General features: G+C 48.5%; 1 protein-coding gene across 1 annotated transcript; it reads left to right on the top strand.

Annotated features, from left to right (window-relative positions):
• The first annotated feature begins 471 nt into the window (after window positions 1-471).
• Window positions 472-13345, top strand: Ddrgk1 (DDRGK domain containing 1). Its single transcript, XM_004634256.3, has 9 exons — window positions 472-631; window positions 1924-2130; window positions 3163-3275; window positions 3515-3616; window positions 8853-8975; window positions 9258-9296; window positions 12178-12234; window positions 12714-12762; window positions 13127-13345. Exons 1-9 carry the CDS (start codon window positions 541-543, stop codon window positions 13291-13293), a joined length of 948 nt encoding a protein of 315 aa, XP_004634313.1. The 5' UTR covers window positions 472-540; the 3' UTR covers window positions 13294-13345.
• The last annotated feature ends 257 nt before the right edge of the window (window positions 13346-13602 follow it).

Here is a 13602-nt window from a genome sequence, read left to right as displayed (position 1 = left end):
AAAAGAAAAGAAAAGAAAAGAAAAGAAAAATAGGGTATGGACAAAGCTCATTGTGAAGACCTTTCTTCAAATCCTAGTTGAGAAAAACATCACAGCTCTAGCTAAAATTCTGCTCATTTGTCTCATTCTTCCTCCTTAGCAGTAACCTCCGCTTGAGAGTGTCATTTCCACGCATCTTTTCCACGTCTTTTTCCTATAAACATTATATGGCTTTTTAAAAAACGTATTTGGTACACGGTCTGAGACATGACCTCCCTATGCTCTTCAGGTTGGTTTTGAACTCACAGTGTAGCCCAGGTTGGCCTCAATCTCACTCCTCCCACATGCTGGGATTACAGCTATGCGCCACCATGCCCAGATTTATTGCCTTAAAAAAACAAAAACACCACATAGTTTGTAAAGAAAACGAAGGCTCCTCCGGGCCCGGGCCCCAGGGGTGGGCGGAGCCTAGGCTGGGAAGGGGCAGGAACTGTGGGTAGTGGGCGGGGCCTCGGTGACTGGGCGCAGGCGGGCGCCGGGGTTCACCAGAAGGTCTTCGGCATGTTGGCGCCCGCGGTGTACGTGGTAGTGGCGGCACTGCTCGTTGGCCTGATTCTCTTCTTGAGCCGCAGCCGGCGCCGGCCGCCGGAAGGTAAGAAGCGCCAAGGGGCTGGTCCTGCGAGGTGCGGTCCTGAGGCCTTCGGAGCCTTGGGAAGTCCTGAGGCGTCGCGGCTGGTGCGCATGCGCCGCGGGCTGGGCCCGGCCTGGTTCTCGCGGAGCGCGTCACGCCGCCGCGCGTGCTCCTGCGTCTGCGCTTTGGGGTTCTGGTGCGGGACGGTGGGCTGTACCCCAAGCGGGGAGTCTGGTGGCAGGGTTTCTACACTATTTTCTGCCACAAGGCGAGAGTCTCGCCCCTTCACCCCTTGGCACATTAGGTCCTGGCAGACAAACTCCCGTCGGTCACTGTCAGGGCCGTCCCCTACTGTGACCTGGGGGAAGCGGCAGGGTTCCCCTCTCATTTTGGCTCCAGACTTCCACACCCGGTGCCAGGGCAGGGGCATCTGAGTGTTTTTTGCCCACTTTTTTTTTTGGGGGGGGGTCTTTTTGAGAGGTTCGCTGTGCAGTTCACGCTGGCCTTGGACTCACTTTGTAGCCCAGGCTGGTCTCTAGCTCGTAACGATCCTCTTGCCTCAGCCTCCCGAGTGTTGTGATTATAGGTGTCCAGCACCACACTTGGCTTTTTGCCCACTTCGAACTGTAGGGAGCGTGAGGTGAAGTTGCTATGCCCCAGCCACTACCCTCCTCCCCCCAGCCACCTTTCCACCCTGTTCTGCACCAGAAGGCCTTGTAATTGGCAGGAGTACAGACATACACCTGTCACTCCCTTTCCTCCGTTCATTGTCAGCATAGGGGTTTGTGTATGTGTCTCTGTCACCCTGGGTCCTCAACTACTTATGAGCACCTGCATATTCTGAGGGTGAGGCAGAGAGATGCTTAGGTAACGTGAAGGGAGGGAGGGAATGCCCAGCCCCTTACTTGAGAAAAGTGTGTTGTCTGTTTGGGGTGCTGTACAAAACCATAGCAAGTGGTGTTAAGCAAGAAGTAAATGTATTTTATTTATACATCCGTCATTCAGTAAAATCTGGAGACAGCAGGATGTAAGTCTCCCAACAGGTTAGCTTGAAAGTCGGGGCCATAAGGGGAGCAAACAGTTTTGACACAGGCAGGAGGGAAGAGGTGAGCTTACTGCCTTGGACCAAGATTTGGACCTGGGTTGGAAAGACCTTGAGAATCAGACTGTAAAGTTAGGTGCTTTGTGCTGTGGGCAGCCGGGGTCTAGAAGGTTGAACAGAGGAAGGAGAGGCTTCAGAAACACTGCTTCCCTAGCCATGAGGTGGGCTGGGCTGCCTGGCAGCATTGTGTTGTATTCTTCTCTTTCCAAAGCTGGTCAAGAGCTACCACGCAATGAAGAGGTGCAAGGAGTAGCAACCCGGGTGGGCCAGTCACGGCCCCTGGAGGCAGAGGAGCAGAGAGCTGGAGTCAGACCCCGCCGCCGGAGGGACCTGGGTAGCCGCCTACAGGCTCAGCGTCGAATGCAGAGGGTGACTTGGGCAGAAGTGGATGAGAATGAGGAAGAAACTGACATCCCAGGTGAAAGGGGCCCAGCCTGGTGGGGAAGAGGGATGGATTGAAGAGGGTAAATTAGCCCCAGAATTTCCTGGAGAGAAGCTAGGAGTTGCTCAGTAGAGTGGGTGGAGACTTGGGACATGAACTGGGTTATAGGGACCAACACTATGGCCTGATCTCCATTCCACTGGGGTACACCCCCTTTCTTCATCTTGGTTCTTGGTGTCCAACCAGAAGATTAGGGATCTGACTGACCTGGAGAGTGCTTCAGTTCACCCCTGATATCCCAGCGCCTTTCCTAGGATGGGATCACTACAACTACCGGAAGGGTTGGGGGACAGTCATTCTGTTGACACAGAGACCTACAGTGTCTCTTTTCTAGTATTTAACAGCTGTCTTGAACCTGAAGAGGGACCTCTGGGCATTTCCCAGAAAACACTGGGAATTTTCTCCTTGAACCCCTAGGATTAGCCCCTTGGTTGCAAAAACAGGTCATTTGTGGTACCATCCCTCCTAGATCTAGAGTCATGTGTCACATCTATCTGTTTGGGTATCAGTGGATCTTTTAACTTTCAGCTGGCCCTAGAGTAGTCCTGGAGTTCAAACTGTCTTTTTAGCCTGGCACCCGAGGAACAGGATAGTCTTAGTCAGAGGTTGAGCCTCGAACACTCAGCAATTCCTGAGTAAGGAGAACTGCAGATTTGAGACTGGGATAAATATTCCCTAGCCATCCTTCCCTAGAGGTTTGATGCAGAAACAAAAACCAGGGACCTCTGCAAGTTGCAACAGCCCCACCTGTGTTCTCAGGCGGTCAGATATTGGCATCATGCTCCTGTAACTGTGCATTGTCTGTAAAGTCTCATTTGCTCTGTGCCCAAAGCCCCCATGCCCAGCACATACACTTGCAAAGGCACATGTGAATATGGCCAGGCACCCCTGGAGAGCAGGGCTGGTCTAGTAACATTCGAAGGTGAATGGCAGAGGCTTCTTTCCCTTGAGGAGAGTGACAGGGTGATATGGCTAGGAATTGAAATATCTTTCTCTGACCATACATAGCTCAGGAGGAAGAAGGCATTGAGAAGCCAGTAGAAACTCACCCAACAGGAAAAATTGGAGCCAAGAAACTACGGAAACTAGAAGAGAAACAGGCGCGAAAAGCCCAGCGTGAGGCAAGCAGAAGGAGTGGGGTGTTGCTCTGGGATACAGGAAAGGGCTCTATCTTCTGTGTCCCTGGGGTGAACTCTGTCTTCCGGGCTCTTTATACTGAGCTCCTGTTTGCTGCTTGCCTGGTTGTTTCCTGAAGCCTTCATCTGTGTTCTGACCCAACACTCGCCTTCCCTGGTCTGTCTGGGAGGTGGGCACCAGGTAGCTGGGTAAGGTACATGGGCTGATGAAGGCCTCTCTCTAGGCAGAGGAGGCTGAACGAGAGGAGCGGAGGCGCCTAGAGTCCCAGCGGGAGGCAGACTGGAAGAAGGAGGAGGAGCGGCTCCGCCTGGAGGAGGAACAGAAGGTGAGGCTAACCCTGACCCTGTCCTCTGGGCTCCAGCTAGCCAGTGTTACTCATTTGTAGCTCCCTAATATCTTTGTTCTAGAAGATGGGCAAAGGTCCAGTATGTCTTCTCTTCTCTTCTTTTTTTGAGACAGGGTCTCACTACGCAGCTCAGGCTGGTCTTGTGCTCACCTTTGTAGCCCACCAGGCTGGTCTTGAGCTAGCAGAGATCCTCCTGGCTCAACCTCCCAAGTGCTGGGATTAAAAGTGTGCACCACCATGCCTGGTTCCGGGGCACATGGTGGGTGCCTCCATCTGGGGCTGAGACTGCATGGCATGTGGGGCTAGGGGTTAAACTCAGGTTCTTATGCTTTCCAGGTAGGTGCTTATGCCTCTGAGCTATCTCTCTGGCCCCAGGCTATGTTTTCTTTAGTCTCTGAATGCTATTTTCTATTATTATTATTATTATTATTATTATTATTATTATTATTATTGATACTGAGAATTGAACTTGACCTTTTGCTTACCAGGCAGGAGCTTAAGGTAAGCTTAAGGTAAGTAGATAGCTTACCTGAGCTATCTACTTGGCCCTCCTCTCTGAATGCTAAATATGGTTGTGGAAGCTGCTGCTGCTAAGCAAAGCCTGATCTGGGACTTCTAGTGCACATGCTCTATGGAGTGTGCCTGGAACTTCTCAGGTGGCCAAAGCAGTTCTGGTTCCAGATCATGAGGTCTTTGAGGCTGTTAAACAACATAGAAAGGGATGGTGGGTCCAGGGCTGGGATATAGCACTGTGATGGAGTGCTTACCTAGTGTGCCTAAAGCCCTGGGTTTGACCCATCCTTAAAACCAAATCGGGCGCGCTGGTGTGGGTGCATGCTAGGTGGACGTGTGCTGTAGGATGCATTTTTTTAAAATCATTTTTCCCCCTGCTTTTACTTGGTCCAGGCTCGCTCTGCAGAACCTTCATTTTCTCTACCCTTCTGATTTTTCCCTGCTTTTAATACATGTGAAACTTTGACACTGTTAAAAAAAAAGGGGGGGGGGTGCGTTACAGGGCTACAGGATAAATCCTGAGAGTACTTGGCTGACCTTATCAGATACAAAAGTTACATTTCTGGGTATATAGGTCTTGCTATATCTTGGTCTTAACCATCCAGCAGAAAAGTATAAAAACGAGGTATATAAAGTAAATCCATATTAATCTGATGAGCTGTAAAAGGCTCAAGTCAATAACTTCTGAGGATAACCCACTAATATTACAGACTGCTAGACAGTGTTAGATTGTTTAGTTGAATTCAGACACTTACAGTATTTAGATGCCAATAGAATATTCACCTCTGATAGGACCAAAAAATAAAAAAAAAGATACAAAGAAAGATCATTTTGTATTTATGTATACAAAATAGGATAAATTTACAGCTACTTTCGCTTAACTCAATGAGAAGAAAGAGGTGTACTAACAGTGTTTGGACAGAATATCCTGTCTTTTTCTTGTACTATGGATAACCACTAAGAAGATAACAGTGTACAGTGTATTGACTATCAAAACTGTCCTATTAATCAGCTGTGAAACTGTCTCATATTTATTTCTCAATAAAAAATAAATTAAAAGAAAAGAAAACCAAATCAAACCAAAAGCCTATGGGACAGGCATTAGGTTTTCCCCAGTCATCATCTATCATTGAGGAATCTGGCATAGGGCAGTAGATCAGGGGATGGGAGCCTCTGCAGTTAATGGTGATTAATGGACATTTGTTTGCCAGGTATTTGTTTTGTTCTGAGAATCAAGTTCCCAAGGAAGAGAACAAAGATTTGAAGTACATAGACTGTCAGCCTAGACTGACCCAGCTGGCCTTGACTGGTGCTATTGTCTCAGTACCCTGGATGACAGGAAACCTATTAGTGGGTAGCAAGTGGGCCAAAACACAGTGGTTTGAATGTGGCGGGAAACATTAGCAGAGAGGGTTTTTCCTCTTTGTGAATGTTGGCCCTGTCAATAACTTCAGTATTCTGGTTCTTTTCCCTAATACTCAGTTTTCCCTATTCTTATTTAGATTTCATTAGGTTCTCGCCAGTATACTTTTTGCTTTTCTTTCTTTTTTTTGTATTTTGGGGACGGGTTTACAGGGTGTTCAGGGTCTCACTACTAGACTGGCCTCTAGTGGCCCACCTATTTATAGCCTCCTAAGAGCTGGGATTATAGGCCTGCGCCACTACACCCAGTCTCAATTGCCATCTCGGCACACCCCAGGGGCAGGACCAGCATGGCAGGCCCGGGGATCAAACTCCCGGCCCCTACTTGCAGGTGCTTTATTTTCTTTTTATTTTTTATTTTTTATTTTTTTTTGCGGTACCAGGGATGGAACTCAGGACCCTGCACTTGCCAGGCAAGCGCTTATTCTACTGAGCTATCTCCCTGGCCCATTTGTTTTTTGGCAGTATCAGGGATTGAACTCAGGTTCTTGTGCTTGCCAGGCATGCCCTTATGCCATTGAGCTATATCCCCACACACCCTGCAGATGCTTTAATCCTCTGAGCTATTTGGCTGGCCCATACTTTTTGCTTTTCAGGGTCTCATCCAAGGTACTATGTTACATTTATTATGTGTTTATAGGTTTCTCTGGGTTGTAATATAATACTTCCTGTATTTTTTATGACTAGTTGGAGGAGTATTGGGCAAATAAGCAATTTGTAGGCATCCCTAGTTTGAGTTGGCTGATGGTTAGACTGGAATAGTTTTTTGCTGTTTGTGGTGCTAATGATTGAATTTAGGGCTCTGCGCATGTTAGACCAGCTCTATACCACTTGAGCTATACTGAAGTTACAGATTTAATTTTGATTTAGCCTTTGTTTTTTACTTGGTTTTGTTTTGTTTTTGTTTTTTTTGCGGAACCAGGGATTGAACTCAGGTCCTTACGCTTGCCAGGCAAGCGCTTATTCTACTGAGCTATCTTCCCGGCTCCTTGGTTTTGGTTTTTTGAAACAGGATCTTGCTATGTAGTTCGTGTTCACCTTGAACTCACTGTGTACTCCAGGCCGGCTGAATTCAAAGTGATCCTCCTGCTTTAGGCTTCCCAATGTGGGATTATAGGTGTGTGCCTTCATACCTGGCTGAAATTATAGATTGGAAAGAAGAAGATCACAGTGAAGTTTCATCTTCAATATAGTGTGTCACGGGTACCTATACCTATTTTGGTTACCTGATTTAGGTGTTTGCCATCGTCCTGTTACAATTTCTTTCCTTCTTTTTTTTATTTTCCCTCCTTTCGTCCTTCCCTCCTTCCTTAAGCCCCTCTTTTCTTTTCCTCTGGGTATTTTCCCCCTGTTCTGTGCTTAGAATCAAACCCAGGGCCTTAAACATGGTACATAAATTATTAAGAAATCTACCGAGCCAGATGTACTGGTACACTTCTATAATTTTAGCTTCTCAAGAGGCTGAGGGGAAGCTGGCAAGATAGCACAGCAGTCTAAGCACCTGCCTAGCAAGCTCAAGGATCCTGGTTCAGTCCCAAGTACTGCATGCCAGGCCATCCCTGATACCCCAGGTGTTCCCAGCTGCCCACTAAAAATGGGCATGGTGGCACATGCCTGTAGTTTCAGCTTTGGGGGAGGCTGAGACAGGAAGATCACTGTGAGTCTGAGCTGCATAGCAAGACCCTGTACCAAATAAGTAAATGGTTAAAAAAATAAATAAAAATTAAAAAGAGGCTGAGGAGAAAGATTACCAGTTTGAGGCCGGCCAGCCAGGGCAGTTTAGTGAAACTTTAATTCATCGTCTTTTTTTTTTTTTTTTTTTTCTTTTTCTTTTAGAGACAGGGTTTTGCTTTGTTGTTCACCCTAGCTTTGGATCCACTGTATAGCCAGGCTAGCCTCAAGCTCAAGGCAGTCCTCCTGCTTCAGCCTCCCAGAATGCTGGGATTACAGGTTTTCCCACTATGCCTACTTATCACCAGCCCTTTTTAAATTTTATTTTGAGGCATGGTCTTGCTAAGTTGACTAGGCTAGTCTGGAATTTGGATCCTGCTTTAGCTTTCTAAGTAGTTTATGGTACAGGCATGCACCACCTCCCTGACTCCTGTGCACTTTTCACGTGGCTTTATTTTTTTATATTTTATATTTAGTACTTTGTTGCTTCCTGTCCCTACAGGTTACTCCAGGCTCATTTTGTATAACTGCATGCTCTAACTTTAGCTTCGTATTTTAAAGCATTTGTCTAAATGCCTGTGAATACATGTTTTGAGGAGGGAGCTCTTGCACTAGATTGTGGTGCTCTTTGTCTGTGAAGTTAGAGCAGCTGGTTGAGGGGGAACCTCACTTCTCACCTGGACAGCAGGTCAGATGGCTGTGTGATGCACTGGTCCAGGGATCCAGCAGAAGGGCTGGACATGGGGAGATAGATCACAGTTTCTGTCTGGTGCCTGGAGGTGACCTGGCTGATGAGTCATGTGATCAGTAGTGTTTGGGAGGAGGTATGCTGGTGGGACACAACTGTGACAATCGTGTGGAAATTGTTGATGTTATGGGCTAGGCAGAGTGGCCCAGAGAGGGTTTGAGGGCGGGAGCAGGAGCAGAGCTGTGTGTTGGAGAAGGTAGAAAAGGAAGAAGTCTAGAAAATGGTGGGATATGGAAGCCAAGGGAGGAAAGAGGATGGTGGGCTGTGCTCCTCACTGAGGACAGGGATGTGAGGCCTCACAGGCATTGGCTTTGAGAGATGGAGGGTATGGGTTAGACAAGAGCAGATGTTTTGGTAGAGCTGGGTACATAGAAGCCAGATTGGAGTGGGCTGGCTGGGTGCATGGGTGGGCAGGAAATGGAGTCTGGTGTTTGTTCATGATTGGGTAGGGAGAGTATTGGGTTGTGGCAGGGCTTTCAAAATATTTTTACCAAGTAGTTGTCCTGAGGAAGGAGGGCAGGGGCCAGAGACTAGGCTGAATTTGGGGGTTGCCTCAGCTTTTTTATTTATTTTTATTATTATTATTATTATTATTATTATTATTATTATTATTATTATTATTTATTTTTTGTGGAACCAGGGATTGAACTCAGGTCCCTGCACTTGCCAGGCAAGCACTATTCCACTGAGCCATCTCCCCAGCCCCACCTCTGCTTGTTTAGCTTGGTATCCAGGGGATGAGAGTTTTGAAGGAGCTGTGTCCCTAAGAAAGCAGGAAAGCAGGGCTAGAACAGAAATGGGTAGATGGGCAATCTGGACAAATGGCTTACATGCCTGACTTTTGCTTCTTTGTGTTCACAGGAGGAGGAGGAAAGAAAGGCCCGGGAAGAGCAGGCCCGGCGGGAGCATGAGGAGTACCTGAAACTGAAGGAGGCCTTCGTGGTAGAGGAAGAGGGTGTGGGTGAGACCATGACTGAGGAGCAGGTAGGCCATTGTTTCTGGGAAGCCAGTGAAACACAGGCAACCTGTGTTGGGCCTAAATCTGCCCCATCCCAGACACTCCTGGCCCGGCACTAGGAGGTACATAAGTATTTGTATTGGCACGGTGCAGCAGCTAGAATCTTGTTCTCAGAACCTCACCCCTGACCCTTGGAGGCTTCGCTGCTGCTATAGGCAGGGGGTTGTGTGGGCACACAGTGATCCCAGGCATGAACTTCTGTGGCCTCTGCCAGGGTGATACTCATTCTGATTTCTCTGTTCCTCTAGTCCCACAACTTCCTGACAGAGTTCATCAACTACATTAAGGTAAACGGCTCAGAAGAGCACAGTGTCAGTTCCTACTGTGTGTGTTGGGAGGGTGCACATGTGTTCTCTGGGCTGGTGGGCCAGATCCTGGCCCAGGGTGTCCCTTCTCCTTGGACAGGAGAGGTGGAGAAGGACCTGGATCTTTGTGGGAGGTGATAACTTCCTCACATACAGGCTTTGACAGTTCCCCTGCTCTTCAGACCCCATGCTCAGTGAGTCACTGTTTTTGCGTCTTTCCACATGTGTTTTCTGTCAGTTCTGTCACAGTGAGGCTCTACGAAGTTGAAATAAGCACCCCCTACTACATATCCTTGACTGAGAACTTGGGTCTTCCAAGGGACTGGGATGGTGTGGCAATGTGTCTCTTCTGACCATAGCGGCTGCACAGGCCACTCTGATACTTCTCCGGATTGCATAAGCCCATCCTGATCTGTTCTGCTGCTAAGCAACTTCTCTCCTGCAAAAGCTGTGGTGAGGGGAGAGGTTTTTGAGTGCAGCTCAGAGGCGCAGAGGCGGCTGAGGGAAGGAGTGCAGAGGGAGCGGGGGCGATGGTGGGGGTGGCACCAGGGCTGCCAAGGAACAAGGGCTTGCGTAATTCTCTCCTACCTCTTCTGAGAGTAGGGTATAGCTACCTCCCAGCAGGGCTGGGCTCATGTCACAGCTTGGGGCCTGCAGTCCCTAAGAGGGAGAAATGCTGGCAACTGCCAGGGGGTCTGGTTCCCACTTGCTGCTAGGGTCTGCTCCCTAAGCAGATGCCTGTCACTGTCCTGCTACTATTTGGAGCTTGTTGTCACCCCTGCCCAGTGGAGAGCAACATGGTCCTGAAGTGCCTCATCCAGGAAGCCTTTCCAGGTGGGCTTAGAGTCCCCCTTTTTTCTGCAGAGACCAAGTCCCCAGGCTTTCCTTTTGGTGACTCCCTGGAGATTCCATTCTCAGGGGATCCCCAGCCCATGCCGGCTGACTGCTGAAACTGCTGTCTTCAGGAAGGAGAAGGGCTTCTGAAGTTCAGTTCCATGTCTTCCTGTCCTCACTCCAAGAGGATGGGCTCTTTCAACTTAGGTTTCTAAAACCAGAGGAAGGATTCTCAATGCTGCATAGTTCTTGTGTGGTCCTCTGCTTGCCTTTTTTTTATTGAGACAGTGTCTTGTTATATAATTCAGGCTGGCCTTGAACTCACTGTAGAGCCCAGCTGGCCTTGAACTGGTGGCAATCCTCCTGCCTTAGCGTTCTGAATGGTGGGATTGTAAGTGTATGCCACCATGCCCAGCTAGTCCTCTGCTTTCTGGTCTTGGCTGTTCATTAGTTCATTTTTTTAAAAAGCACACTTTGGGTACAGCACACCTCAGGTTAGATCTGTGGGGACTACATAGGTGGCTTTGTGGACCTGCTCTGAGGTATCACTGAGAGCTCAGTATCTGTTCCCTGTTTTGTAGGTAGAGGCCAGCTGGCCGTGTGCTTGCTCATTCCCTGGCCCAACTGTGTCTCACTGTTTGCACATACAGTTTGGCATTTCAAGCAAGTCACATGCCATCTGCAGCTGGGGAGGTGTGACAGTGTCACTTAGCCCTCAGCTCATTTGCTGTGAGGATTCATGGAAGTACAGAGGCCCTCCTTCTCTCAAGTCACACGCTGTCTATGAGGGAGGCGGGGGAGGATGCACACAGAGCTCTCGTGGTGGAGCCTCTGCTGCACCACAGGAACTGAGGTCCGCCGAGGGTGTGAGGGTGTCACGTGGAAGACAGCACAGGATCCCATATGGAAGGCATTTTGAGTGGTAACAATGGTTATTTTAAGGGTGCCTTAGTGTCTCAGATAGTTTGAGGAGGATGGGAGAAAGAAGTTGGGTATGACGGGGTCCAGGCTGAGGGGAGTCGGAGGAGGAGTAATTCCCATTGGCTTTACTCTAACACTTTGGCTTGCTGGGATTTGTTGATCTTTTCATGTTCTTTCTCACACAAATCAGGCTGTGTGTTGAGGGTCAGGGAGATAGCACAGCTGTATAAGCATCTGCCTGGCAAGTACAAGGTCCTGAGTTCAATCCCTAGTACCAAAAAAAAAAAAAAAAAAAAGAGAGAGAGAGAGAGAAAGAAAGAGGCTGTGTGTTGAGGGTAGGAGCTGTGTTTTATCAGTGTCTCTTGTACCTCCTCAGTGCCTTATCTTGGGAGGTCCTCAGCAAACAAACCTTGGTGACAGGTTGTATTTGGGGTTTCGTTCTTTTTTTTTAAGTATTTGGGATTGAACCCAGGGCCTTTGCATTGAACTATATCTCATCTTCAGCCCTGTTTTATTTTTTGAGACATAGTCTCATTAAGTCAGTTAAGTCGCCCAGGCTGGGCTCAAACTTGTGATCCACACCTCAGCCTTCCAGAAGGCTGGAATTTCAGGTGTCACTATCTCCATCTTGGTGAATGGCCTTGACATGCTACACAAGTGTTGAACCACTCGGCCAAATCCCCAGTCCAAGGTGATAGTTTTTTAAAACAATGGGGTTTTTTTGGCTGTGCTGGTGATTGAATCCAGTCTGCCACTGAGCTACATCACCAGCCTTTTCAATTTTTATTTATTTATTTATTTTTGGTACCAGGAATTGAAATCATGACCTCCTGCTTGCCAGACAGGCACTGTGTGCCACTGAGCTATATCTGTGGCTTAAATTTTATTTTGAAATACGGTCTCACTGTCCCAGGTGGCCTTGAACTTGGGATCCTCCTGCCTCAGCCTCTAGAGTATCTGGGATTACTGGTGTGGGCAAGCATGCCCAGCAAAAAATAACTTTTTAAATAGAACAGGTCAGATAAGAACGCAGACCTCAGAGGGCACCCATGTGGGAGGGACTTGCCCAAGCTCAGTCTCTCCCTTTTCCTCTCTCTCTCTCTTGTAGCAGTCCAAGGTTGTGCTTTTGGAAGATTTGGCTTCCCAAGTGGGCCTGCGGACTCAGGTAAGCACTGGAAGGTGCTTGTGGGGTCTGCGTGGCCAGCAGGATTTGCCTGGCCCTAAGATGGAGATTCCTTAATGCCCCTTTAATCCGCCCTTAGCCAAGAGTGAATAGAGTGTAGGTGTCTCTTGGCACCTTTGGAATCTTGTATTTCTGCTAGATGGAAGAACAAGTGGAAAGAAAAAGAAAAAAAATCCCATCCCTCCACCAGTTCCTGTGACCAGAACAGCCCTAATCCAGTTATCTTGACAACTCTTTTGTACACAGGCTACTGTGTGGCCACATGGCTCTACTGCTCCCCTCCTACCTGAAAGAGAGCCTTAGTTGGGGTCTTGCAGAGCCCAGAACAAGGCCTCTATAGACAAGTACCAGATCACTGCGGGGCCGTCTTGAGAAGAAGAGGGGATTTGTCTGTGGTGGGAAGAAGACTGCAGGTGTTTTATTCTGAGGACAACAGCACCTGTCTCTAATTGTTCTCATAGGACACCATAAATCGCATCCAGGACCTGCTGGCTGAGGGGACTCTAACAGGTGAGAGGATGAGAATCACACAGGCCCTGCTGGGCATGGGGGTGCACACCTGAAATCCCAGCACTTAGGAAGCTGAGGCAAAGGAATTTTGTGAGTTCAAGACCAGCCTGGGCTACAAAGTGAGCTCAAGGAAGCCTGAACTGCATAGGGAGACCTGGGTGGGGAAAGGGTATACAGCCATGAGTACTAAGTATTTGTTCACAGGTAGAAGGAAGACATGCTGAGCAGCATCAAACTGACTACAGTTGATAAGGACAGGCCAGGAAGCCTGACTTACCTGCTTGGGTGAGAGGCATCCAGCAAAGGCGAGGCTAGGTAAAGAAGGCCCGAAATGGCTCAGCCTTCCAACTGCATGTCTCTACAGGTGTGATTGACGACCGGGGCAAGTTCATCTACATAACCCCAGAGGAACTGGGTGCTGTGGCCAACTTCATCCGACAGCGGGGCCGAGTGTCAATCACTGAGCTTGCCCAGGCCAGCAACTCCCTCATCGCCTGGGACCGGGAACCCCTAGCCCAGGCCCCAGCCTGACCCCAGCCTTTCCCTCTTGGACTCATTGCTGGTGTGGTATGCCTGGGCATATGAAATCAGTGATGAAATCTGGCTAGGAAGTTTCAGATTAAAGGCCTGTGAGCACTGCTGAGTTTGGTTGACTTGGTGTGGTGGATGGCTTGGCTGGGATCTCAGATAAGCAGGTGAGATCCAGGCATCAGAGTAGAGCTGAGAGATAAGGAGGGTCCCTTGTAAGCTGGTGGAAGTCCCATTCATATCATTCATTAAAAAAACAAAACAAAACACACACTTGTGTACTTACTGTGGTGTTTTTTTTTTTTTTTTTTT

The sequence above is a fragment of the Octodon degus genome, unplaced genomic scaffold, assembly GCF_000260255.1.
Source record: "Octodon degus isolate 3935 unplaced genomic scaffold, OctDeg1.0 scaffold00060, whole genome shotgun sequence".
Lineage (NCBI taxonomy): Eukaryota > Metazoa > Chordata > Mammalia > Rodentia > Octodontidae > Octodon > Octodon degus.
Note: the sequence above shows the minus strand (reverse complement) of the source record. Positions and strands in the feature narration are given on the sequence as shown.

Excerpts from the sequence above, each read along its gene's own strand:
- Ddrgk1 (XM_004634256.3), top strand. The coding sequence starts at position 541 with ATGTTGGCGCCCGCGGTGTACGTGGTAGTGGCGGCACTGCTCGTTGGC. Across the intron at positions 9,297-12,177 it reads AGTTCATCAACTACATTAAG|CAGTCCAAGGTTGTGCTTTT; the intron begins GTAAACGGCTCA and ends TCTCTCTTGTAG. Across the intron at positions 12,763-13,126 it reads GGCTGAGGGGACTCTAACAG|GTGTGATTGACGACCGGGGC; the intron begins GTGAGAGGATGA and ends ATGTCTCTACAG.